The following is a 26194-nucleotide window of genomic DNA, read 5'->3' as shown; positions in this document are numbered from 1 at the left end:
CTTGAAGGAGAGTTTTGTCAAGAGCGTTTGTGCTGAAGCACTCTGAGAGCTTCTGGCTGTGGGAATAAGAGGGTCCTTTGCACTAAGACAGGAGACATCAGGGTTGCTGACTGTTAGCCTCCTCAAGGTCCGGGAGGTGCCAGTAAGACCTTAAACTTTTGTGTCATTTATACTCCTCAGTTTTGTTTGCTCCAAAAGATTATGTCTAAGAAACATCTTTTGTCTAAGAAACAGCAAAGTGTGCTCAGTCAAATCTGACTCTTTGCAGCCCACCAGGCTCCTCTTTCCATAGAAGTCTCCAGGCAAAAATACTGGAATAGGTTACCATTTCCTCCTCCAGGGAATCTTCCCGATCTAGGGATCAAACCCACGTCTCCTGTGTCTCCTGCATTGGCAGGTGGGTTTTTACCACTGTGCCACCTGAGAAGCCAAGAAACAGCAATATCCAGGAGATTGCAGTACAAGAGAGGAAGGCTACCTAAGGATCTTTCAGATTCCCTCCCTAAATTTCCATTCCAGGTCTCTGTGGTAGGGAGTGGTAGGAGAAGAGGAAGGATAGGTCAACATGAGGCTTGAATTCAGGGGAAAGTGTCCTGGCCAGGGGTGTGTGGAGGTGAGCCAGCCCCTACAATGGGTCTCTCAGGAAACAGAGCATTAAGATAAGGTCAGAGATGTGAGGTCAGAGATGTCAGAGGTCAGAGACGTCAGCCAAAAGACCAAGCAGGAGCACTTTTTTCTTGGGGTCCACCATCAATTTGCCAACGAACTTGAATATAAGTTAATGAAACTTTCTGCTATGCACACTTTATTGCATAGACTTAATGCATATATACTCAATTTTTTTCCATGAAGATAGGTTTTTCCCCCTTGGCTTTAGTAATTTTCTTTTTAATCTCACTAGGCCATTTCCAAGACAAACTCCCTTCCATGCATGCTGGGTAATCCATTACCCAAAGTTTCTTCCCTGGAAGATGCCTTTTTTTCCTTACAATCCTCAGTGATGCAGCCAAACTATTCCCCAAGGCACGTCAGGTTCTGTAAGGTTGGGGCTGTTGCACGGAGGTCCACCACATTCTCGCACCGAGAGATCAGACTCCAATTTGCAGTGGATGAGAAAAGTGATCCCAAATAATCCACACTTGTTTGTTTGTTTGTTTTCCTGAGGAACTTCCTTTAAGGAATGAGCCCAGTGTTTGGTGGAACTAGTAATCTTTTCCTTTTGTAGGATTTGCAATGGACAGGAGCTAAGCAGTTGCATTTGAATCATCCAAGAAACTCATTTTGCAGACACACATCTGCTACCTGGAGGAGGGCACGGCAACCAACTCCAGTATTATTGCCTGGAGAACCCCATGGAGAGAGGAGCCTGGTGGATTATAGTCCATGGGGTCACAAAGAGTCGGACACAACTGAATAACCAACACTTTTCACTTTTCACTTTAAGGTCTACCACTCTATATATGGTTCTGAAATGTCCCAGTAGAGAGACAAGCTTGTATATTTGGCAAAATGTTCTTAAGGGTCATGGGGTTTTTTAATTTTTCTTTTTTTGATGTGGACCATTTTTAAAGTCTTTATTGAATTTGTTACAATATTGCTCTGTCTTTATGCTTTAGTGTTTTGGCATGCAGGAGCTTAGCTCCCTGACCAGGGATTGAATCAGCACCCCCTGCATTGGAAGGTAAAGTCCTAAGCACTGGACCATCAAGGAAGCTTGTCCTTAAGGGTTTTCAGATGCTCCTGACTAATGTTCACTGTCTTGAGGATAACAGAACTATCTGCACCAACCATTCCACCTACAAAAATATTTACTAAAGAAGAAAAAGAAAAAAAAAAACGCATAGCTCCCAAGTTAGTAACACCATCACCTTTGGACTCCACATTTACGTTGCAACATAGGCTGGGCAGAGAGAGGTGGACAATGTCCCCAGAAATCAGGAAATGCCATCATGGTGAAGTCAGCCACAGATCTGGTTCTCCTGGCTTTGGCCATGTAAAGATAGGGGTCATGGAAGACCATAGGCTTCAGATGTGTCTGCAGGAGCTGATCTATGAATTCGGCAGTTTCTCTAGTCTTAGTGGAATTGGAAAAGGAAGCACTTATCCTTGGGCAGGAAATCGCATCCATGTCCCCAGCATCCTCTAGGAAGGATGCCTGAATGTCTGAGACGTCACTTCCAGAAGAATCTATCCCAGGATCATTAGAGTGTACATTTCTGTATGAATTCATCCCAGGTCCTCTTTTGGAAGTTAGATGTATGCTGGACCTCCCCATCTTCACCCTGCTCAGAAGAGAGTTTTGGACCAGGACTTCTTTTTCTTGTCCCCCAGAGATTTGGTCCTTATTCAAGAAAAGCCCCTTTGGGGAGGCAGCAGTCGGAATGTGATGGTGATTGGCATACTCAGTCTCATCAGAATTCAGATCATCTCCAGGCTTGGACTCCAGTTCCTTCAGGTTAAAAGGGGAAAGGAATATGTCATTGTTTCCTTCCAATAGAGAATGCAATCCGATCCCTGTCCTTACTTTCTGGGCACAGAACTAAGCATAAATCCTGTCAACTGGAAAGCTTTTTCCAAGGTCAGTCAATGAAAGTCTAAGTTTCAAGAGTCAAAGAAATGGTAGAATCCTAGCAACTTGCATTTTGAAGGGGCATTCAGTGGGTGTAGTACAGGTCTACATGAATGCCTCCTGTGACACCTCAAGCATTTACAGTCTAGGCAAACAACTCACTTAACGGAAGTTTCCTTGCATCCCGAGGTGCTTCTTTGCATTTGTGGGTGATTTTGATTATTTTTAAGATATTCTTTTTTACATTTAATTAAAATTTCCTTCCCTGAAACTTTTACCCACTGATCCCCTTCTGCTTTCTAGAGCAAAATACAATATGTTAACTCTCTTCTATAAGTGACTTAGCTTATACTCTTAGAAGCGGCTAAATTCATACTTTATTAAGAATCATAAGAAAAGAATGGAGGTCCAAAAGTAGGTCTAAAATTAGGTGGGAGCAGCAGTAGCAGCAGCAACTAGTCACTGAACTGACATCACTAGGTATAAGGTTCTTGATTTGTATCCACTAACAAAGAAACCCTAGAACCAGGCTGGTCACCTTCAGAAAGCCAAGGAGTACAACCTTTCCATTTTGACAAGGGGACAATTAAATCACCAAGATTTTCACTTGCTTATCAGTGTGTGGGGGTAGGCACCTTGCCCACCAGACAACAGGCTGCAATGTGAGCCTTCATCCTACGTCCTTCCTAGGTCCCGGTGTCACACTACAGAACCCTTGCATGCATTTGTGGCTCAGCCACCTTCTCACATTTGTGTTTAGCCTTACGCTTCTCTTTCAGAAAGATCCCAGAAGCAGACTGCTAAAAATGAGTGATGCTTTCCTTGTGGAAACCTGTCTGGCCTCCCAGCACCTGCAAAGAACCCATGGGCATCACCAAGGAGCAGAACCACAGCAGACATCCTACCTCAAAGCTGCAGGAGAGCTCAAGACACATGGCCTTGTATTGCATTAGTTCTTCTTCAGGTCGGTCAAGACCAGGTTTGGAGCTCAGCTTGTTCACATCTGTTTCCAAGTCATCATCCTGCAATGGAATATTCAAAACATATGTTACCAACAGGCATATGTTTATTCAAAACATATGCCATCCTGAGAAATATCAAGACAAGCTACAGATGTGATTCTTCAGAATCATGGGCATAGTTCTCTTGCCTCCAAATTATAGGGCTAGCCTAATCAAGGATAATTTAATATGTAAGACTGTATTTGTTAAATAAAAAGAAAGAAGATAATTTTTCTCAGCACTCATGTCAGTATTTATCAACATTCATCACCAATAAATAATTTATGCAAAATGAGATGAACTGGGTAAACAATATAAAAGAATTGCTTTGATCTCATCACCACTTTCTTCAACATAACTGTAATTGTCATATTTATTCATCTATCTACCCATTTAAATAATTCTTTTTGCAAATATTTAATGAGCATCAACTATGAAAAGGAACTAGCCTAGGTACTGAGACCCAGAGATAATGGAACAGACCAAGGTCCATGATTCCATAAAACTTGCCTTCTAGTGAGAGAAGGGAGACAGGAATTAAGAAAGCAAATGCATGAACAAGGTGACTTCAAACAGTGATAAATGTCATGAGGAGAATGAAAGGGGGTAGTGCCAGGGTCCAGCCCTGGTGGATCCAGGGAATTTCAAGCGGGGGCGGAGTCGGAGTCTGGGAAAGGACTATTTAATTCGAAATATAAAGAGATTAGGAAAGAATAGTGTAGTAGGAAAATTAGTGGAGAAAAGATGCTGAATAACTTGGTTTACACAGAAAACTAATAAAACCTCGAGACAAGAGGTTTGCACCATCTACATTAGGCCACTGGCGCCCACTTGAATAGTGGAGGGTGCCCCGCCTTGGGCTCCCTCTCGCGTGGATCTTAGAAGCCAGGGCAAGTAAGTAGACTTGGCGAGCCTCCAAGCTCCAGATGGGAATTCAGCTGGAAAAGGGGAGAAAAGAACGACATGGGGGAGCCCAGCATCGGTGCAAAACTCACAACTTTATTTTCAAAATCAGCGTATACACCCCAAGTTGTACATAAAGAAATAGTGGAATATGCAGAGTTATGCAGGGGCAGCAGTCCTGACCCTCATTGAAACCAGGCTTTCTTTTGCATACCTTCCCATATACAAAAGGTCTCAGGTGGTTTACATTATCTTCTGGCCAAGAGTTCTGTTAACATTTTTATGGCTCTCTTCCTAGATAAATGTCTATCAATCAGAAAAACACTTTTCCCTAGAAGAGTTTTTTCTTTACTCTGCCTCACCCTCAAAGTACTAAATAAAGTTACATTTCTGTAGAACAAAGGTGCAGTGGGTTATAACAAAGAAAGTACTTAACTCAAAGATCTAATGTTGCTAATACCAGGTCTACTACCTGTTTTTTCTATATACCAACTATATCTACAAATAAAAGATATGAAAATTTGGCAGCAAGTATTGGCTCAACAAATGAAACCTTTAATCAGTCCTATTCTAATGATTTTGACTCCTTGGAAGCCACTAAATTCCTAGGATGTTTTAAGTTTCCTGTGCCTCTCGCGGTCAGGAGGCCACAAACAATCACATGCATGGCTGTAAGAGTCCAGCAGGCAGGCTAGAAAGCCATCAGAGGGGTGTTTGGATTGAAACAGTCTTATTATTTATGCCCAGGAGATTTATTATCTAAAAGCTCTAAATTAACTTTTTCCAGAAAAAGGTGGTGGGGGGAAAGCGCCCTGTTAATGTCAGAAGAGTAGGTGGAAAGCATAACACAGTAAAGCAGGCAGACTCTGGTCTTGGGGGGTGGATGCTCAGGAAATTCCAGGAGAACCCCTGAAGCCTGATCATGCCCTTGCATTTTGTCAGGCTTCCTTCTTCATGACCTTTGCCACGGGCGGGATTCCTCATGCTGGCTCCCAGCAGGGTAGAGTGATTATGAGTGAGGCTGGGGTACAAGAAGCTGAGGAAGTCACATTTTAACTAGACCTAAATGATCATAAGAGCTAACTAGGCAAAGACTTGAGGAAAGGAATTACTAACAACAACAACAAAAACAAAAACAGCTTAAATTTGCTTACAGAAAGAAGGTGGCTGAACGTATACACTCACATACAGAACAAGAATGTTTATGAATGCATAACTGATTCACTTTGCTGTATACAAGAAATTAACACCACATGATAAATCAACTATAGTTCAATCAAATAGCTTTTAAAAAAAACTTTTACATAGAAAGAAGGTGGTCAAAGCATAAAGTGTAAGAGGAAGACTGGAGGAGTCAAGATGATGCTGGAACTCCCAGGCTCTGAGGAGGTGGTTGTAACCTCTGCCTTCACCTTTATCTCTTTGTACATCTAAAAGTTTACCAAGTCATCAGCAGCCATTTCTTCACTGGACTGAATAATCCCAGACCCTTTATCTTTCTTCTTCTATATCATCATTTCATAAGAGTTTCATAGCGATGGTGACTCTCCTCCCAACACCTCTCTATTTTCCAAAGGTTATAGATTTATACAGAGAAAGAACATCAAGAACCAAACAGTGTAATCTCTTCATCTCTCGGTGCTTCTCCTAGATCAAGTTTCCCTAATAAAATGGGACAGAAGGGAGGAATGCAGATTCTACCCTATAGTTTAGGAGTCTATTTTGTTAGTTAAGGAAAAACCTGAGAGTCCTGAGAGTCTGGATTAGTCTTCCCTAAATCAAATAAATTGTAAAAAATAAATGTTTCTATTCCTGATTCAGGGGATAAAAATGCAATATTTCATCCATCTTCTGCAAGTTCCCTCCAAACTTTAAATTAAAGGAAATACAGATTTCCACGAGGTTGATATAATGATATTTTCAGACCCAAATTCCTTAGCCTGGTATTAGAGATCCCAAGCCTTATCCTTTCCAGCTTCTTCTGTCAGATCCTCCTTGCTTCCACCATCTCTGCTCCAGCCTCAGCCATGCCCTGAGCTGGCACCAATAGAAATGCAATCTGGCAAGCACTGAGAAGCATCTCCCCACCAGCAAGTAAGGCCAGCATGTCTGGTGTGAAGAGTGTTCGGTAGCCCATGAGTTTCAGCCTAACTAGGCGATCTACTTAGCATTAGAGCAGAAGTTAGAAATCTATGGATTTCCCAGATGGCGCTAGTGGTAAAGAACCCACCTGCCAATGCAGGAGACATAAGAGACACAGGTTCAATTCCCTGAGACAGGAAGATCCCCTGGAAGAGGGCATGGGAACCAACTCCAGCATTCTTGCCTGGAGAAATCCATGGAGAGAGGAGCCTGGCGGGCTATGGTACATAGGGTCACAACTGATGACCACAACTAATCACAACCATGTACATAGGTCACGACTGATGACCCACTGCTTGTTTGTGTAAATAAAGTAACACAACCATGCCCATGCATTTGTATATTGTCTATGATGCCTTTCTCAGTGTCATAGTAAAGTGGAGTGCTTGTAAGAGGCCATTACTTTTAAAAATATATTTATTTATTTATTTGGCTGCACCAGCTCTTAGTTGCAGCATGCGGGATCTAGTTCCCTGATCAACCAAGGATCAAACCTTGGCCCGCTGCATTGGGAGCTCGGAGTCTTAGCTACTGGACCACCAGGGAATTCCCCCAGAGATCCCTTCTGGTCTTTAAAAATTGAATCTTGACCTCTGAATCTCCAGGTATTCAGGCAGGTTGTCAACTCCTTCCATATTTTGTAAATACCATTTATATTTATTTATCAGTAGACCAACTTTTCTGCACTCACAGCAACCCAGACAAGCTTCATCATTTAGGGATTCTACAACCCAGATAAGGTCCTTCTTCTTCAGATTGGACCTTTCTAATACTGACTTTGGCCAGTATTAGATTTGAGTTCAACACCCTTTTGAAGGGACTAATTTGAACTCTGGCAGAGATAATCCCCACGTTGACCAGACTGATTTCGTTGAAGGTAAAGCTGTCTCATTTGTTTTTGTATAATATCATCCCTAAGAACTTGGCATGCTGCTGCACACATGAATCATATCCAAGAAAATATCTGAAAGAAATAAAAAGTTTAAGAGGAGGGAAAAAAAGAAAGAAGAGCCTGAATTCACTCTGTTCATCTTCTTCTCCAGGGTCTATCTATATCTAATGTTTATTTTCATGAAGAAAAAATCATGGCCAACTCCCAGTTGATATTCATTGTAAGTTTCTCCTTTCTTATGATGACACTTTTCAACCAAAGAATAGCATCTGACTATCCACACTCAAGACCCTTTACAGATATAAGAAGTTCCTTTTAATAATTCTTTCTAACAGACTTCTCCCGATTAGCAACTAAGATTTTTCAAATGAGAAGGCCATAAATTAAAGGTCTGGGTTACTTCTCTGACCAGAAATAAATACTCTTGGTTTCTTGCCCATATGCTGCTGCTGCTGTGTCCCTTCACTCATGTTTGACTCTTTTCGACCCTATGGACCATAGCCCACCAGGCTCTTCTGTCCAAGGGATCCTCCAGACAAGAATACTGGAGTGGGTTGCCATTTCCTCCTCTAGGAGATCTTCCTGACCCAGGGATCAAACCCGCATCTCTTAACATCTCCTGCATTGGCAGGCAGGTTCTTTACCACTAGCATCACCTGGGAAGTCTTGGCCACATATCTAGGAGAAAATGCTGCTGGCTTCTCCTGGGGAAAACAAGTTTGCTGGGGCACCAGTTCTTGCAACACCCCCAGAATCAAGCCCTTACTCCACTGTCCCTCTGTTTCTCTACAATGCATGCTCACACACTAACTTCTCACCTTCTGCTTGGCTTGAAGGATCTTGATGAATTATTTCCAGGGCCTCACTCATTTGTCTTATGCTTCCTTTCCAGCTGGATTTATTTATTTGTTTAGATTCCACTCCATCCCAACCATCATCTGCAGAGCCAGGGGTGGGGGCAGGGAGACGGTCTGAGAGCTCCCCACCCCACAACCCCACGCTGTGTGAAGTCAGGCACCAGCCTGCAACTTGTCCGTTCATATCAGACACAAGAGATTACCGACGCTCCACATCAACCATTCAGTTATCAAAGAGCCCGCAAGAGGGGAGGGAAAGTGGCATTGATGAATGACTGCAGCAGCACAGTATTATTCAAAATAACTCAGCAAGTTCTCCATAGGCCTGCACTGGCAAGCCACAGCAAAGAGCCAATTTGCTTCTGATGACTTCAAAAATGATTCTGTTCATCAGCAAAACCCTGAGCACACCGCAATATCAGTAACAGCCTTAACCTAGAGACCTCGCTAAGAGGTAGACCCTCTATGTCTTATACTACTAATAGCAAGGTGGGTGATTCTTATGATAGAGAATGCAAAAAGTCCCTTTCTCTCTAGATATGTAGGTGGAAGAGAAGCGAGAGAGGAGGATGGAATGATGGATGGCTAGATAGATGAACAGATAGATACAGGTGAGCTAGATAGACAGATATAGATAGGTAGGTAGATGTGAGATATATAAATTGACATATAGATGATAGGTAGATAGATAAATATATAGATAGATAAAGGTGAAATACATAGAACTACAGATAGAGATGATAGGTAGATAGGTAGGTTGATAGATACATATGAGACAGGTAAATAGACATATACATAATAGAAAGGTAGGTAAATGATAGATACATCAACAAATATAGATGACAGACATACAGGTAGGTACATAAATAGATATGAGATAGATAGACATACAGATGATAGGTGATAAATAGACAGATAGACAGATTTTTAAACTCAGACTTCATCTCCAGGAAGGTCATAAAAGCTAGAGCATGCTTTTCAGTCTTACTTCCCCGGTGTCAAAATTAAGGAACTGTAACTTGAAGGAACTTGTTCACAGCCGCCAACAGAAATGGAGATATGATTATAACTCATAGATGAATTATCATTTTTCTAGAGCAGTAGTTCTCAACCACAGTGATCCCCACCCCCGCCCAGAGATAGGTGGCAAGTCCTAGAGATAGTTTTGGGCTTCTCGGGAGACTCAAGAATACAGGAGACTCAGGTTTGATCCTGATCCCTAGGTCAGGAAGATCCCCTGGAGAAGGAAATGACAACTCATTCCAGTGTTCTCGCCTGGAGAATCCCAGAGGAGCTCTGAGGACCACAGTCCACGGGGTCGCCAAGAGTCGGACACGATCTAGTGAGCAAACCACAAGGGACAGTTTTGTTCATGACTGAGGGGTCAAAGTGGTGGGTGTCACCAGCAGCTTGTGCACTGAGGTCAGGGATCCTACTAAACACCCTACAATGTACAAGACAAGCCACCACAGCTAAGAATTATCTGGTCGGATGCCCACAGTGCCAGCGTTCAGAAAGTCTTTTCTAGAAATGCAGTCAGTAGACTGTGCCCCACTGTCCCTATTGTTTGCACCTCTGTCTACATTTGCCTTTGTGCTATAACAGCAAAGCTGAGTACTTGCAACAGAGACTGAACGGTCCACGGAGCCTAGAGCAACGATCATTTGGCCTCTCATAGAAAGTTTGCTGGCCTCCACCCTATAGCACAGGTTAGCAGTAATAGGGACAGACAGGCATTACTCTCCTGCTGGTTAGGATGTTCACAATACAACCCAAAGGACAGTTCACATCGACTCCAAGGTGAATGGGGCTGCACAACACAGTGGTCCTGTGTGTACAGAGTGAGTAGGAAAGGCTAGCTTACAAAGATACTGGAGAGAAAGTTTCCAGAAAAAGTTTCCTAGGAAATCTTTCCGTGGTCTCTGCCTGAATGCCATTCACACTTATTAAATACACCAACCAGGAGTGTCTACCTGAGGCTCATCCTGATGGAATACTGGTGCCTTCATAATGGATAGCCTCTGGTGTGACAATAAGATTGTACAGGACCTACCAAGATGAAAATGACAACAGTCGCAGTCATTAACGGAGCATCGGTATCTTCGGGGCCCCGGAGTGGAAGAGCGAAGTGAAAGTTTCTCAGTCGTGTCGATGCTTTGCGACCCCCTGGACTACCCAGTCTGTGGAATTCTTCAGGCCAGAATACTGGAGTGGGTAGCCGTTTCCCTCTCCAGGGGATCTTCCCAACCCAGGGATTGAACTCAGGTCTCCCACTTTGCAGGTGGATTCTGTACCAGCTGAGCCACCAGGCATGCCCAAAAATACTGGAGTGGGTAGCCTATCCCTTCTCCCAGGGGATCTTCCCGACCCAGGAATCAAACCGGGATCTCCTGCATTGCAGGCAGATTCTTCACCAGCTGAGCTACCAGGGAAGCATTAAGTGTGTCCTTAAAATTTACTCTGGGCTCAGCTGAACATAGAAAAGGGCATTTTCCTTTGAGAATTGTGAATGTGGAGAGCATCTGAATCAGGGGCAAGTGCACCTACTTCCTCTTTCACATCTTCAGAGTCTGAGTCTTTGTCCTCCTCTTCCTCACTGTCATCTTCATAATCTTCTGAGTGGGGGGAAAAAAAAGCAGAGGTGGGTTGCAATTCTTAGAACACAATGGTTAGTACTTTTTCTTACAACTAGGAGGCTATTAAGTGCACAAGACCTCAACACAGGCTAGCGATTATTGAATGTGTAATTAATGCAAATATGGGCACGCAAGAGCACTATCTCATGAGGTCTGAAGTGCTGCCCCACACTGAATGCAAAACGAGTGCAGAATAAAATGACACGTGGCTTCCCAGACGGCTCGAGCAGTACAGTATGTGCCTGCAAAGCAGGAGACGCAGGTTCAGGCCCAGAGTTGGGAAGATCCCCTGGAGGAGGAAATGGCAGCCCACTCCAGTATTCTTGCATGGAGAACCCCATGGGAAAAGGAGCTTTGCAGGCTACAGTTCATGGAGTCACAAAGATCGGGACACGATTGAGCGACTTGGCAGGCACGTGGACCATTCTGGCTTCCTCCACCTGATATAGAAGTAGTTATGCAACTAACATTGCCGGAGTTTAGTGATCACATACATGTCAAACTGCTGTAATGTCGACAGCACTTTGATTGACTCCCTAATTTTAGTACGAAGGAACTTGTTTAAAACAGAAGTCCAAAGCAAGCATCCAGTGTCATTGCAACAAGATGATGCCTACCGAAAATCTGCTCCCTGCAAAGAGGACAAAGTTGAAAACCACTAGAATCTTCTGACAACAAAATCTTCTTGGACTTGGACAATCACACTGTCAAGTATTCTAACATGACTACTGTGGGGTGGTAAATAGCAAAAGTGGTAAACAGCAAAAGTTTGCTTTCAATTCCATCCTTAGGGAAAATTCATTCCAGAACCAGTCTGTACAATGGAGGGACTCCATCATGGGACTGGAAATAGATTTTTTTTTTTAATCAGCTGAGATGACTATACAGTCATTCCATCAGTTCAGTTCAGTTCAGTCACTCAGTTGTGTCCGACTCTTTGTGACCCCATGGACCGCAGCATGCCAGGCTTCCCTGTTCATCACCAACTCCTGGAGCCTACTCAAACTCATGTCCATCGAGTCAGTGATACAAACTGGCAACAATTAATAATAAAGGACAAAATTAATGAGCTTGGTTTTATGAAAAGTTTGCCTTTTCATTCATCTCTCTGATTAGCTTATTAGATAATCATGGTTAATCTGTAAAAAGCAAAAAAAAACAAAAAAACAAAAAAACCTGATTCTACTTTCATCCACATTCCTCTGAAATATTATCCAAATGCAAACATTCATCATAAAGCTTAGAGCTCGCAAATGAGTACAGAGTAACTACCCACACATTGCGTATGTGCTTAGTCACTCAGCTGTGTCTGACTCTTTGTGACCCTATGGACTGCAGTCTGCCAGACTTCTCTGTCCATGGGATTCTCCAGGCAATACTGGAGTGGGTTGCCATTTCCTCCTTCAGGGGATCTTCCCAGTCCTAGAATCAAACCCGCCTCTCCTGCATTGGCAGGTAGACTTTTCACCACTGAGCCACAGGAAAATCTGTATATCCACAAATTTACCTTCAGTTAGAACACGTGGCGCTTCAGAGGTGACGATCCCAGGGACTGGAAAAGAGTAAGTGCTGCTGGTTGTGAGCAAGGGAAGTGGACTCTTAGGGTAGCATTGTCTCAGGATCTGAAGAACAATGGAGATGACAGGCTCCAGACTTTGGTCATCCAGGCAGTTCTAAACAAAGAGAATATCCTATCAGACACCACCACCTTGTGCAGAGTCCCTTTGCTACAATGGTGTTTTAGGTAATGAATGCACAGTAAATACCCTTAGGGTAGGCCATCTAACCTGAACATTCTAACGTAGCATTTTGTCTAGCGTAGAATCTGCTTTGGTCCGGTCTATCATCTACAGTTTTATTTCTCTTCTACAGCTCATATATTACTGGAGTGAATTAGGTCTGAAAATACACCTGAAAGATTTTCAAGGGAGGCTGCACCTAAGGTAAGACATTGTCTAGAAGAGCTGAGGGAAGGAAAGGAAATGGCATCTTCCATCAACCATCCATGTGTCACTGTGAATTATCCCCTAGATTAGAAAATGAGCAGCTGAACTGAGAGAAGTCTTACTGTTCTCTTTCAGCTATTATCTGAGGGGGAAATATCAAGGCAAATGTAAAATATGAAATCGGAAGAAAGAGTAATAGAATCCCAAGCGCCTAAATTAAATAGCATGCCTCTTCTCAAAGCACTTCCAGTGTCATTTCCTCTTGGTAGCAAGACAAAGCAGAGAAAAATTGAGTTTGCAAGAGGTAACATTTTGATACTGATGGAACATGACAAGATCCTGCTTTTCAGGCACCGTGGAAAATGTAAGAACAAGTATTCTAAACTGAGACAGAGAGAAAGTTGGGAGTGGTCAGGATCTCTGTGGCAAAAGCATGGCCATTTTCTTCAGTCTTTTAGTAAACATTTTGTCTCCTGAATTTGGTACAGAGAGTTGATTAGCGAAAGCCTCCAGCGTGATATTCCTAAAGGGCTTCCAGTAAGCTCTGAGGCCAATAAGTCATAGCAGGAGATATGGAGGATGCTTTAGAACATGCCACAGAGCAGGGACTGTCTACAATGACGCCCTGCCTGGCACCTACAGGCCCACATTACAGGCAGCCCTGCAGAAAGGAAAATGGAGGGGAAAAATTTAATAAAATGTAAGCCTTGAATTCAAGCTACCCAAATGACTCCAGAGTGAAATAAAAGTAAGCCAACTTTCAAAACAGAAAGTTCTTAATACAATCAAGAATGCCTGGGACTTCCCTAGTGGTCCAATGGGTAAGATTTTACCTTCCAATGCAGAAGGTGTGGGTTCAGTCCCTGGTCAGAGAGCTAAGATCCCACATGCCTTGCAATCAAAAAACCAAAACATAAAAGCAACAAAATCATATTGTAACAAACTCAATAAAGACTTTAAAATTGGTCCACATCATAAAGAAAACAACAATGCTATCTCTCTTCAGTGTGCTCAGATAATACCAATCAGGTAACCTGAACCAACAGTAGGAAACACTTTCCATGGAAAATAAATTAGTTGAGGCTATTTCATCACCGAAAGTAAGACTTAGTCACTCAGTCAAGTGCAACTCTTTGCGACTGTAGCCCACCAGGCTCCTCTGTCCATGGAATTCTCCAGGCCAGAATGCTGGAGTGGGTAGCCTTCCCCTTCCCCAGGGGATCTTCCCAACCCAGGGATCGATGCCAGGTCTCCTGCATCGCAGGTGCATCCTTTACCATCTGAGTTACCCAAGAAGCCCACTTCATCGCTGGGACTGCTCAAGTAGTTTTAAGTGCTTAGTGAGAGCTATGAGGATTGGAAAGAGAGAGAACTGAATGTGGACGATAGAGAGAGGTGAGTGCGGTGGATGACTGATCAGAGGCAATGCTCTGAGCTACACCCTTAGGAGATATGGAGCCAAGTCCAGGCCAGGAAACTTGCTCAAGCCTGGCAGTACTCTGGAAGCCAGGTCTATGACTGTCACTGGTATTATTGCTGATGGTGGAAACAATGTTTTACTTGGTGTGGGATGGTGCAGGTGAAAAGCAAGTGAAAGGATGGAGCCAAGTCCAAGTGCCCTCTTGGACTAGGCTATGCCATGAACGGACTTTGGGCGATGGTGTCTACAGAAACCTAGACATTAGGGATAATGTCATATTGGGTGTCTGCTCTACTCTGGAGAAAACATTTATGAATTTGAAGGTGATCCTAGGACTGATACGATGTATAAGACAGACCACCAATGAGAACCTACTGTGAAGCTAAGGAAGCTCTACTCAGTGCTCCAGGCGACCTAAATGAGGAGGAAACCAGAAAAGAAGGGATGTGTGTGTGGCTGGCTCACTTTGCTGCACAGCAGAAAGGAACACAAGACTGTAAAGGAACTGTGCGCACGCGTGCTCAGTTGTGTCCAACTCTTCGCGACCTCATGGACTGTAACCAGCCAGGCTCCTCCATCCATGGTGTTTTCCGGGCAAGAACCCTGCAGTGGGTTGCCATTTCCTACTCCAAATGCAACCATATTCCAATAAAAATTAATTTAAGAGAATAAAGATGATCCTTGAGTCCAAGTTGTTGGAACAGAAATGCCTAGATCTCTTGCCAACATTTTCCTAGTCTTAATGCATCATGACCAAGACCCAGGTGAGGCAAGAAGGGGCTCAGGACACAAAAGTTAAGCAGGCATGCACCCTCTGGCTCCTGCAAATGCAGGGTAGCCACTTGTGTTGTGTATCATCAAATGATAAGACTCCAAGATATAGGATCTCTGTGGACAAATATCTCAGAATTGGGGCAAAGGTGACATCTATAAGCACACTCTTCTCATAACTCCAAATCATCCACCTGCTACTTGAAAAAGATGATGAAATACAAGAGTGCTTAAAATATTCAACTCATGTTTAATATCATTGAGTCAGCTGTGGGATGGTAAATATCCTACTTTCAAAATACGTAAGTGAAAGAGAGGGTAGCACACAGCTCAGATGAGAGCAAGGCCGTCTGAATTCAAATCCTTGACTGCACCCTTATGTTCACTGCAGCACTGTTCACAATAGCCCAGACATGGAGGCAACCTAAATGTCCATCGACAGAGGAACGGATAAAGATGTGGTTCGTGTACACAATGGAGTACTTCTCAGCCATAAAAAGAATGAAATAATGCCGCTTGCAGCCTCATGGATGGACCTAGAGAGTGCCATACTGAGTGAAGTCAGACAGAGGAGAAATATTGTATGACACCCCTTATATGTGGAATCTAAAAAGAAATGACACAAATGAACATATTTACCAACCAGAAAGAGACTCACAGACTTAGAGAATGAACTTATAGTGGCTGGGGGAGAAGGGATAGTTAGGGAGTTTGGAAAGACCATGTACACTGCTATATTCAAAATGGATAACCTACTGCAGAGAACAGGGAACTCTGCTCAATGTTACGTGACAACCTGGATGGAACAGGAATTTGGGGGGAATGGATACATGTATATGTATGGCTGAGTCCCTTTGCTATTCACCTAAAACTACCACAACATTGTTAACTGGCTATACCCTAACATTAAAAAAAGTTTAATGTTGAAACAAAAAACAAACCAAAAAAAAAATTTAAAAATCCTGGGCTGACAAGGACTAACTGTACAACTCGGAACCCTGGTGAGTTACTATACCTCTCTTTTCAGCTTCCTTCCCTATAAAGAAAAGATGCTATCAGAACCTCTCTAATAAAGACTGTGTCTGAATTAAATGAGTTATACGTAAGATGAGTGCCTAATAGTAAACACTCGGTAAGTGAGCTAGGAGGATGCCAGGAGGCATCATTAGGATCATAAAATCTCATAAGAATCTGGAAAGATCTTAGGAGACCCATGCTAACTCATGGCAGAGTCTTAGAAACAATTCTCACAATAACCAAATGAGATGTTCTAGTGGAAGAGGCGCTCAAGGAAGAAGCGGTCCTGGCTTTAAGCTCCAGATCTGCTTCTCACTGGGCTTCCCTGGTGGGTCAGTGGTAAGGAACCCGCCTGCAATGCAGGAGACGCGGGTTCCATCCCTGGGCTGGGAAGATGCCCTGGAGAACGAGATGGCAACCTACTCCAGTATTCTTGCCTGTTGGAAATCCCATGGACAGAGGAGCCTGGTGGGCTATGGTTCATGGGGTCGCAAGCGGACTGAGTGGATAAACAGCAAGTGCTTCTCACCAGCCAAAGCCATCAGCATCTCCTGCCTCGACTCTCACGGTCTGACTTCTCCCCTTGCCCTCCTAACTCCTCCTCCTCTCATGCCCTGGGGTACTCCCCTCCAGTGGCAGCCAGCATGATCCTTGACAAGTTGAAATCTACCTTGCAAATAATCATCTCTACCATGTGGGCATGAGTGTTAAGTCCCTTCAGTCGTGTCTGACTCTTTGCAATCTCATGGACTGTAACCCACTAGGCTCCTCTGTCCATGGGGATTCTCAAGGCAAGAATATTGGAGTGGGTTGCCATGCCCTCCTCCAAGAGGTCTTCCCAGCCCAGGGATCAAATTCACATCTCTCGCGTCTCCTGCATTGGCAGGCAGGTTCTTTACCACTAGTGCCGCCTGGGAAGCCTCATCTCTACTATACCTGCTGCCTGTATTACAGTGATCCTGATTTCCCCTGTAAGACAGTAGGTTTCCTGAGGAGGATGGAAACTCTAATCACCTCCTTAAACATGTGCCCTAACCCCAGTGCCTTTCACAAAGTAGGAGTTTAGGAAACATTTACTGAATAAAGAGCTCCAATCACCCTGACCTCCAGCATATTAAGCTCCCGATCCCAAGTGGCTAACACTCCCTTGGGAGACCCACAGTGCTGGGAAATCAGTCCTGTGGACAAACAGGGTCCTGATGAATCAAGACTTGGCCTCTCACCTTTCTTGAGCACATGACCGTGACTGCAGCTTTTTATTTTTTGTAAATAATTTTTATTGGGGTTCAGTTGCCTTACAATGTTATGCTAGCTTCTGTTGTGCAGAAAAGTGTGTACATATGTGTACACATATCCTCTCTTTTTGGCTTTCCTTCCCACTCTGGTCGTCACAGAGCATTGAGTAGAGTTCCCTGTGCTGACAGAAGGTTCTCAGTAGTTATTCTAACACAGTAGTGTATATATGTGAGTCCCAGTCTCCCAATTCATCCTAGCCCCCCTCTTCCCCATCTTGGAATTCATATATTTGTTCTCTGTGTCTGTGTCTCTATTTCTGCTTTGCAAAGAAGTTCATCTATAACATTTTTTTTTGGCTTCCCAGGTGGTGCGGTGGTAAAGTTTCCATCTGCCAAGAAGACTTGGGTTCGATCCCTGGGTCAGGAAGATGCCATGGAGTAGGAAATGGCAACGAGACCCGTTAATCTTGTCTGGAAAACTCTGTGGACAGAGGAGACTGGCAGCAACTTTCCATGTGGCCACAAAGACTTGGACATAAATGAGTGACTAAGGACACACACAAAACATTTTTTCTAGATTCCACATGTACGTGTTATTATATGGTATTTGTTTTTCCCTTTCTGACTTACTTCACTCTGTATAACAGGTTCTAGGTCCACCCATGTTTCCACAAATGAACAATTTCATTTCTTTTCATGGCTGAGTAAAGCAGAGACATTACTCTGTCAACAAAGGTCCGTGTAGTCAAGATTATCGTCTCCCCAGTGGTCATGTACAGTTGTGAGAGCTGGACCATAAAGAAGGCAGAACATCAAAGAACTGATTCCTTTGAACTGTGGTGCTGGGGAAGACTCCTGAAAGTTCTTTGGACAGCAAGGAGATCAAACCAGTCGATGGTAAGAAAGTTCAACCCTGAATATTCACTGGAAGCTTAAGCTCCAGTATTTCGGTCATCTGATGTGAACAGACGACTTATTGGGAAAGTCCCTGATGCTGGGGAAGATTGAGGGCAGAAGGAGAAGAGAGGCTCAGAGGATGAGATGGCTGGATGGCATCACCTACGCAATGAACATGAACTTGGGAAATCTCCAGGAGATGGTGAGGGTCAGGGAGGTGTGGCATGATGCAGTCGAGAGTAGCGAAAAGTCAGACATGACTTGGCAACTGAACAACAACAACAATATCCCACTGTAAACACGTACCGCACCTTCTTTATCCATTTCCCTCTGGATGGCATTTAGTCCTGGCTATTGTAGAGAGTGCTGCAGCTTTTAAAAAGGCTATCATGGCTTACTCTTGTGGTTCTCAAAGTGAGGGTTCCAGACCAGCAGCATTAACATCACCTGAATACTTATGAGAAATGCAGAATCTTGTCCCTTAGCTCAGATCTAATGATGAGACACTCTGGGAGTGGCGTCCAGTTATCTGTGTATAAGTGAGTGCTCTGGGTGATTATGACATATAATTAAGCTTCCAAACAACCAATTGTAGCAAAGTTTTAGGTCTCAGAAGCTGTTCTGGCTCCAGAGACTGAGTGGCCCCTGAATCTGATTATCTCATACAAGTTTATTCCATCTGCAATTACCCATTTCTCAAAATCGGTAACTGTCTCAAGCTATTTCAGGGCATCCTAGCAGGGGTTCTTTTTTAACCTTACATACAAATTGTCAGCATTCTTTCTCCTTCCTCATGCAAAGCTCCAGCAAGATCCCAGTTTGTTACACACAGCCTCACTGCATTATGGGCAGTGTGATCCTCTGAACATTTAAAGGATGCTCAAAGAATCTGTGCAGGGATGCAGGACCCAAGAAACAAAGAGGTGGGGTTATTGAGAGAGAAACATGGCGAACAGTGACCTCAGCAGCAAAGTGAAGAACACTATGATGGGCAGGAGCTGTGGGAAGGACTCAAAAACAGTTCTTTATAAGTCATTTTCATGCCTAGTAGACTTGTAATACCACCACAAACACCAATAAAAATGGCACAGGGCAGCGGTTCTCCAAGTGCGATCCCCAGCCCAGAAGCAGCAGCATCACGTAGGAACTTGTTAAAAACACAAATTCTAGGCTCCATCGCAGACCGACTGAATCAGAAACTCTGAGGATAGGGACCTTGCCACCATGTAGCAGCTTTGATCACACTCAATTTGGAGAACCTCTGGTGCATTGGACAGAAGCTTGGACTCTTGAGCAAGACCATCATATATAAACTAACATGCACAAAACAGAGAGCTAGTGGGAAGTTACTGTATGGCCCAAGGAGCTCATCTCAGTCTCTGCGATGACCTAGAGGGGTGGGATGGGAAGGGTGGGAGGGAGGCTCAAGAGAGAGGGGAAAACACAACATTGTACAGCAAGTATAACCCAATTTAAAAAAGATCATCAGTTTCAAATCTTTTAGGTAGGTAGTGTTAGTCGCTCGGTCATGTCCGAGTCTTTATGATCCCATGGACTGCAGCCCATCAGGCTCCTCTGTTCACGGAATTCTCCAGGCAAGAATACTGGAGTAGGTTAACCCTCCTTTCTCCGGGGGATCTTCCCGACCCAGGGATCGAACACGGGTCTCCCACATTGCAGGCAGATTCTGTACTATCTGAGCCACCAAATCCTTTAAAAATACTGAAATCAGAAAGTCTGCATAAGCTGCTATGCCAGTCTTGGGCTATAGTGAGCATTCAACACAAATTTCCTCCACAGCCCACCACGCCCACCCCCCCATGCCCCGCCTGCCTCTTCCATCTCTTCCTTCATTTTCTTCTTCTTCCTCTTCGTCTCCTGCATTTTCAGTATTATTACCATCAGCTGCAGCAGCATAATATGCAATCGTGGCCAGAATGACATCCCCAGATCCAAGGTTTCCAGGTTGGCCATCCTGCAGCTCCCATTCCTTCTCTGGCAGGAGAGGGGAGAGGATAGATGTGAAGCCCCAACTCCGGCACAGCTGCAGCAGCATCTGTGCTCAGAGCCCAGAGTCCAGGTGCTGGGAGGCTCTGCAGGCAAGAGAAACCTGGCCACCAAGTGCGGAGTCTGCCTCGCTCACATCCTGCTTCCAGTCCCAACAGTAACTGGAGGCTGGGAGCTTGTTGTAAATTTGCTTAATTGAGCAGTTGAGGTCTTTATCGACCTGCTGAGGAACTGCTCCTAGAAGCCTGCTCCTAGGCTCACAGCCACTTTTATGCCTGGGCTTCACTTTGCATCTTCTCCACCCTCTCTGTGTCAAAGACCTCTGCAATCAACACCTCTCTTTTCTGCTCTTTTGCTTTTTTTAAAAAAAACACAGATCTGAGAAACAGTCCAAAATGCAGAGGGCAGGGGCAGAGGAGCTGGCTGCAGTACATGAGCCAGAGCAGGGGGCTGTGAGAGATCAGCAAAGCAGGGGGCAGTTTCACAAGGGCTGGGAGAAATTCAAGATTTGGGGAACACAAGCTTACAAAGTACGGTGCAACCTGGAAAAATTCAAGCATTTCCTCATCCAGAGGGACAGAATGGAAAAGGTAGCTATTTCATGACCGAGAAGCTCTGAAAACTGTAATGATGGAGAGAAACCCAGAGGTGAGAGCAGACAGAAAATTAGATATTGGCTTGCAGTGCAATAGTATGTTACTGTTTAGAGGGGAAAAGCTTTTTAAAAATGGTTAGAGTCTACAGATAGCGTGATTGGAAAACGGCACTCTGGTTGACTGCTTCATTACCCCAGATGTACTCAGGTGGAGAGAAATTGGAAGGTGTCCAGAGAGAAGCAATGAGACAGATGAAGGGAGTACAGAGAATAATATGAAGACATTAAGCATTGTTTGGGCTTCCCTGGTAGCTTAGCTGGTAAAGAATCGCCTGCAACACAGGAGAACCCAGGTTGGATTCCTGGGTTGGGAAGATCCGCTGGAGAAGGGATATGCTACCCACTCCAGTATTTGTGGAGTTCCCTGGTGGCTCAGCTGGTAAAGAATCTGCCTGCAATGCGGAAGGCCCAGGTTCAATCCCTGGGTTGGGAAGATCCCCTGGAGAAGGGAACAGCTACCCACTCCAGTATTCTGGCCTAGAGCAATTCCATACAGTCCATAGGGTTGCAAAGAGTTTGACATCACTGAATGACTTTCATTTTCACTTTTCAAGCATTGTCTAGTCACTAAGTCATGTCAGACTCTTTTGTGACACCATGGACGGTGGCCTGCCATGGACTGACTCCTCTGCCCATAGAATTTCCCAGGCAAAAATATTGGAGCAGGGAATTGTCCCTACTCCAGCGAATTGTCCAGATACAGGGATTGAACCCCATTTCTCCTGCATTGGCAGGCAGACTCTTTACCACTGAGTCACCAGGGAAGTCCAAATAAGAACACAGAAAGGAATATAATGTGTGTGAAACATGGCTGCTTTGGCCCCAACAGAGGGTGGGTGAGCAGATGACGGGTACCTGGGAGACACTCACATTATTCATGGAGAACGTATAGGCAGCCTTGCACGATGGTGCCTGCCTGTGTGTGTTAGTCACTGGGTCCTGTCTGACTCTTTGCAACCCCATGGACTGCAGGCCACCAAGCAAGAATATTGGAGTGGGTTGACAGTCCCTTCTCAAGGGCTCTTTCTGACCTAGGGATCAAACCCAGGTCTCCTGCATTTCAGACAGATAGATTCTTTACCATCTGAGTCACCAGGGAAGCCGACAGTGGAGCTTACATTAGCCCTAATCAAGTGAAATCAAGGAATGTGTTATTTGGTTGAAATCCAGGAAACCCTAGACACATATTCCACTGGGGCAGAGATCAGCGACAGCGTTCGTAAGTGCTACTCCCTTTGCTTGGGATGTTCTTCCTCTTAAATTTGGCATGACAGGCTCCCTCAATAATTCAAGTCTCAGCTTAGGTGTCACCTACTCAAAGACCTGACGTCTCTAGGAGAAGACCTCTCTGCCCATGCAGGGGTCACTGCAGACCTCTGCCCTTCCTCTATTGACCCCATAGAGCAAGATGAAATTATCTTGCAGACTGAACTATTTGCTTCCTTAGTGTCTGACCCTCTGCTGGAACATTTGCCCCCAAAGGTCAGGGATCTTGTCTATCACATTCACCGTGAGGTCCCAATAACTAATCGCTATTCCAATAAACACTCGCCCTCATAAAGCAGTGAAGTCACGGCAGTACCCTGCTAAACGAGACATCTCTATGTTAACTTATCCAGGCCATGTAGAAACTTAGATTTTATCACTTTCATCTTTTTTTTTAAGAGGAAGAAGGTTGAAACCCAGAGAGATTGAGTCACTGCACAGCAGTAGGCGCGAGGTCTGAGATCTGAAGCCAGGTTCTCTAGCTTTAAAATCAGCACTAACACACGTACGTGGAATCTATAAAAATGGTACGGATGAATCTATTTTCGGGGCAGGAATAGAGATGCAGATGTAGAGAGCAGACGTGCAGACACGGGATGGGGATGAATTGGGAGATTGGGATTGAAGCATGTGCTTGCCATGCGTAGAAAATCCCTCTAGATTGCTAGAGGGAATCTGCTGAATAGCAAAGGGGGCTTGGCTCGGTGCTCTGTAATAATCTAGGTGAATGGAACGTGGGGATGAGAGGGAGGCTCAGGAGGAAGGGGACACATGTACACATATGGCTGATTCGCTGTCGTACAGCAGAAGCTAACGCTGTAAAGCAACTATACCCCAGGAACAAACAAGCAATGCTCTTGATCCCAGCACCGCTCAGCATGTACCCACTGTGCGTGCACGCTCAGTCACTTCAGTCGTGTCCAATTCTGTGTGATCCTATGGACTGCAGCCTGTCGGGCTCCTCTGTCCATGGGATTCTCCAGGCAAGAACACTGGAGTGGGTTGCCACACCCTCTTCCAGGGGATCTTCCCGACCCAGGTGTACCCAACTAATATGTAATAAATAAGTGAGTCAATCAATACATGAGTGAGTGAAAGAACGAGGATTTGAGTCCAGAACATCTACCCAGAGCAAGAAGCAAAATACATACTGAGATTCCCCAACTCTGTGAAGGGTGAATCCTAAATGACATCCTTCAGATGCCATCCAACTACAGAGGCAGTCCCCGTGCAGATTACCTGTATGATGCTGAACAGGATCTCCATGCCCTGAGCTGCCAGGAAGGCCTCCCTGCCTGACCGGAGCTTGGCAATATGCTTGAGGCAGAGCAGAAGCGCCCGGCGGATGGGAACGAAGGAATGGGCCGTGTCGTGGCTGTGCCAATCCTGATGCAGCCTGAGCAAACGGGGGACGTAGCTTCTGTTCACTGCCCTGCGGCTGTTAGACTCTGAAACCAATGGGAAAAGGCAACATCAGTCAAAGGCTCTCCTGGCCACACCCCCCTGAGGATGTCCAGTGTCCGTGCATGCTAAATCCTCTTAGTCATGTCAGACTCTTTGCAACCCTGTGGACTCTAGCACACCAGGCTCCTCTGTCCATGGGATTCTCCAGGCAAGAACACTGGTGTGAGTTGCCATATCCTCCTCTAAGAGATCTTCCCCTCCCACAAAATACTAATTAATCATAAAAGGATGATATTAATTTTCCAGTGTAGAAACTGGTATCCAGTGGCAGATATCAGCTTAATCAAGTGACCAGGGTCAACATCAGACAAGATGTCCTGAGAAAGACACAGCATCACTTGAGTATCACTACTATGGTATTCCTGAACCAAAATGCATAACCTGAACGTAACCATGAGGAAAATCAACAAACCCAAAATGAGGGATATGCTGTAAATACCTGATCTACACTTTTCAAAAATGTCAAAGCAGTAAAAGACCAAAAAAAAAAAAAGACCAAGGAATTCAGCTAAGAAAGACCAAAAAGACATGACACAGGGATATATGTATACGTGTAGCAGAATAAAACTCAGCATTCAAAAAACTGAGATCATGGCATCCAGTCCCATCACTTCATGGCAAATAGATGGGGAAACAATGGAAACAGTGATAGACTTCATTTTCTTGGGCTCCAAAATCACTGCAGATGGTGACTGCAGCCATTAAATTAAAAAAGGCTTGCTCCTTGGAAGGAAAGCTATGATCAACAGAGACAGCATATTTAAAAGCAGAGATATTATTTTGCCAACAAAGGTCGACTTACTCAAAGCTATGGTTTTTCCAGTAGTCATGTATGGATGTGAGAGTTGGACTATAAAGAAATCTGAGCACGTTAGAATTGATGCTTTTGAACTGTGGTGTTGGAGAAGACTCTTGACAGTCCCTTGGACAGCAAGGAGATCCAACCAGTCCATCCTAAAGAAAATCAGTCCTGAATATTCATTGGAAGGACTGATGCTGAAGCTGAAACTCCAACACTTTGGCCACCTGATGCAAAGAACTGACTCGTTGGGAAGAAACCCAGATGCTGGGAAAGATCAAAGGCAGGAGGAGAAGGGGACGACAGAGGATGGGTTGGTTGGATGGCATCACCGACTCGATAGACATGAGTTTGCGTGAACTCCGGGAGATGGTGAAGGACAGGGAGGCCTGGTGTGCTGCAGTCCATGGGTTCACAAATAGGATGGGACTGAGCAGCTGAACAATAATAGGCGATTCATATTACTGAACAGCAGAAACGAACACCATACAACACAGTAGCAAAGCAACTCTACTTCAATAACTTTTTAAAAAATATATGGCATGTAAGCGTATAATGATAATTTAACCCCTGGACCAAAAATAGTTTTTTCTTTTCCTACATAAGGCATCAGTGAAGCAGTTGGTAAAATCTGAATAAGGTGTTTAGATTAACCCAGTGCTGCTTTCCTGCTGGCTCAACGGTAAAGAATCTGCCTGCAATACAGGAGACCTGGGTTCAGTTCTCGGTCAGAAAGATGCCCTGGAGAAGGGGATGGCCACCCACTGCAGTCTTCCTTTCTGGAGAATCTCATGGACAGAAGAGCCTGTGGGGAGTCCATGAGGCCACAAAGGCTGAGCGACTAGCACACTTAATTACACACTGTTTCTTCCCAGGTGGTTCAGTGGTAACGAATTCACCTGCAGTGCAGGAGACCTGGGTTTGATCCCTGGTCGGGAAGATCCCCTGGAGAAGGATACCTGGGGATGCAGAAAGCAACGCATTCCAATATTCTTGATGGGAAAATCCCATGGACAGAGGAGCTTGGTTGGCTATAATCCATGGGATTGCAAAGAATGGGGCACAACTGAGTGACTGAGCATGCAACCACGCACAGCATTATGTAAGTGGATATTGCTGGATTTTGATAAGCTATGCTTAGGTAAGTGAATATTCTTGTTTCTAGGGAATCCACAATTATGAATGTCTATAACTTATTCTCAAATAGTTCAGAAAAAGGAAAATTGAGTGTGGAGGAGAGAGAAGAAGGGAAGAGAGAGATTCACCAGATTTCCATTCCTTTTTCTTCAATCTCAGTCGGCTTGGGATATGGTCATTTGAGCAAACTACAAGGCTCGATCCAAATGGAAAGGAAAGGACCCTGAGTGAGAGATAGAATGTCGGGAAGGCTGTCGTGTGTAACAGATGTGTTGTGTGTTTTCCCGAAAGAGACTGGAAGCCCATTTATATATCATCGGGGGCTGGCTACATCTGGGAAAGGAATTCCTTGGAGTCAAGCCACCCAACAAGAGATTGGACTCTTATGTGGTGACGAGCAAGCTGGCACCAAAAATACCCAGGCAGAGGCTGGAAGTCCACCCAGCAGGGATGTGAGGATGGGGCTTCCTTACGTCCTTCAGGGAGCTGGAATAGCAAGATCTTACAGGGCCTTTCCCCTCTCCCACACCGCAACTGAAGTTTCTTTAAGTTTTTACACTGGAGTATAGAAAGTTACCAA

General features: G+C 44.5%; 1 protein-coding gene across 17 annotated transcripts in view; it reads right to left on the bottom strand.

Annotated features, from left to right (window-relative positions):
• The window catches only part of AGBL1 (AGBL carboxypeptidase 1), a 1135995-nt gene that overhangs the window by 949201 nt on the left and 160600 nt on the right, over positions 1–26194 (bottom strand). For all 17 annotated transcript variants that reach the window (XM_060401589.1, XM_060401588.1, XM_060401580.1 and 14 more), the window contains 5 exons: positions 23454–23662; positions 12508–12673; positions 10912–10979; positions 3475–3591; positions 1869–2449 (listed from right to left, as the gene is read on the bottom strand). In XM_060401589.1, coding sequence (XP_060257572.1) covers positions 1869–2449; positions 3475–3591; positions 10912–10979; positions 12508–12673; positions 23454–23662 — 1141 coding nt within the window. The remainder of the gene's footprint in view (positions 1–1868; positions 2450–3474; positions 3592–10911; positions 10980–12507; positions 12674–23453; positions 23663–26194) is intronic.

This window comes from Ovis aries, chromosome 18, assembly GCF_016772045.2.
Source record: "Ovis aries strain OAR_USU_Benz2616 breed Rambouillet chromosome 18, ARS-UI_Ramb_v3.0, whole genome shotgun sequence".
Taxonomy (NCBI): domain Eukaryota; kingdom Metazoa; phylum Chordata; class Mammalia; order Artiodactyla; family Bovidae; genus Ovis; species Ovis aries.
The sequence above is the reverse complement of the archived record's forward strand: the minus strand, read 5'-3'. Positions and strand labels throughout refer to the sequence as shown.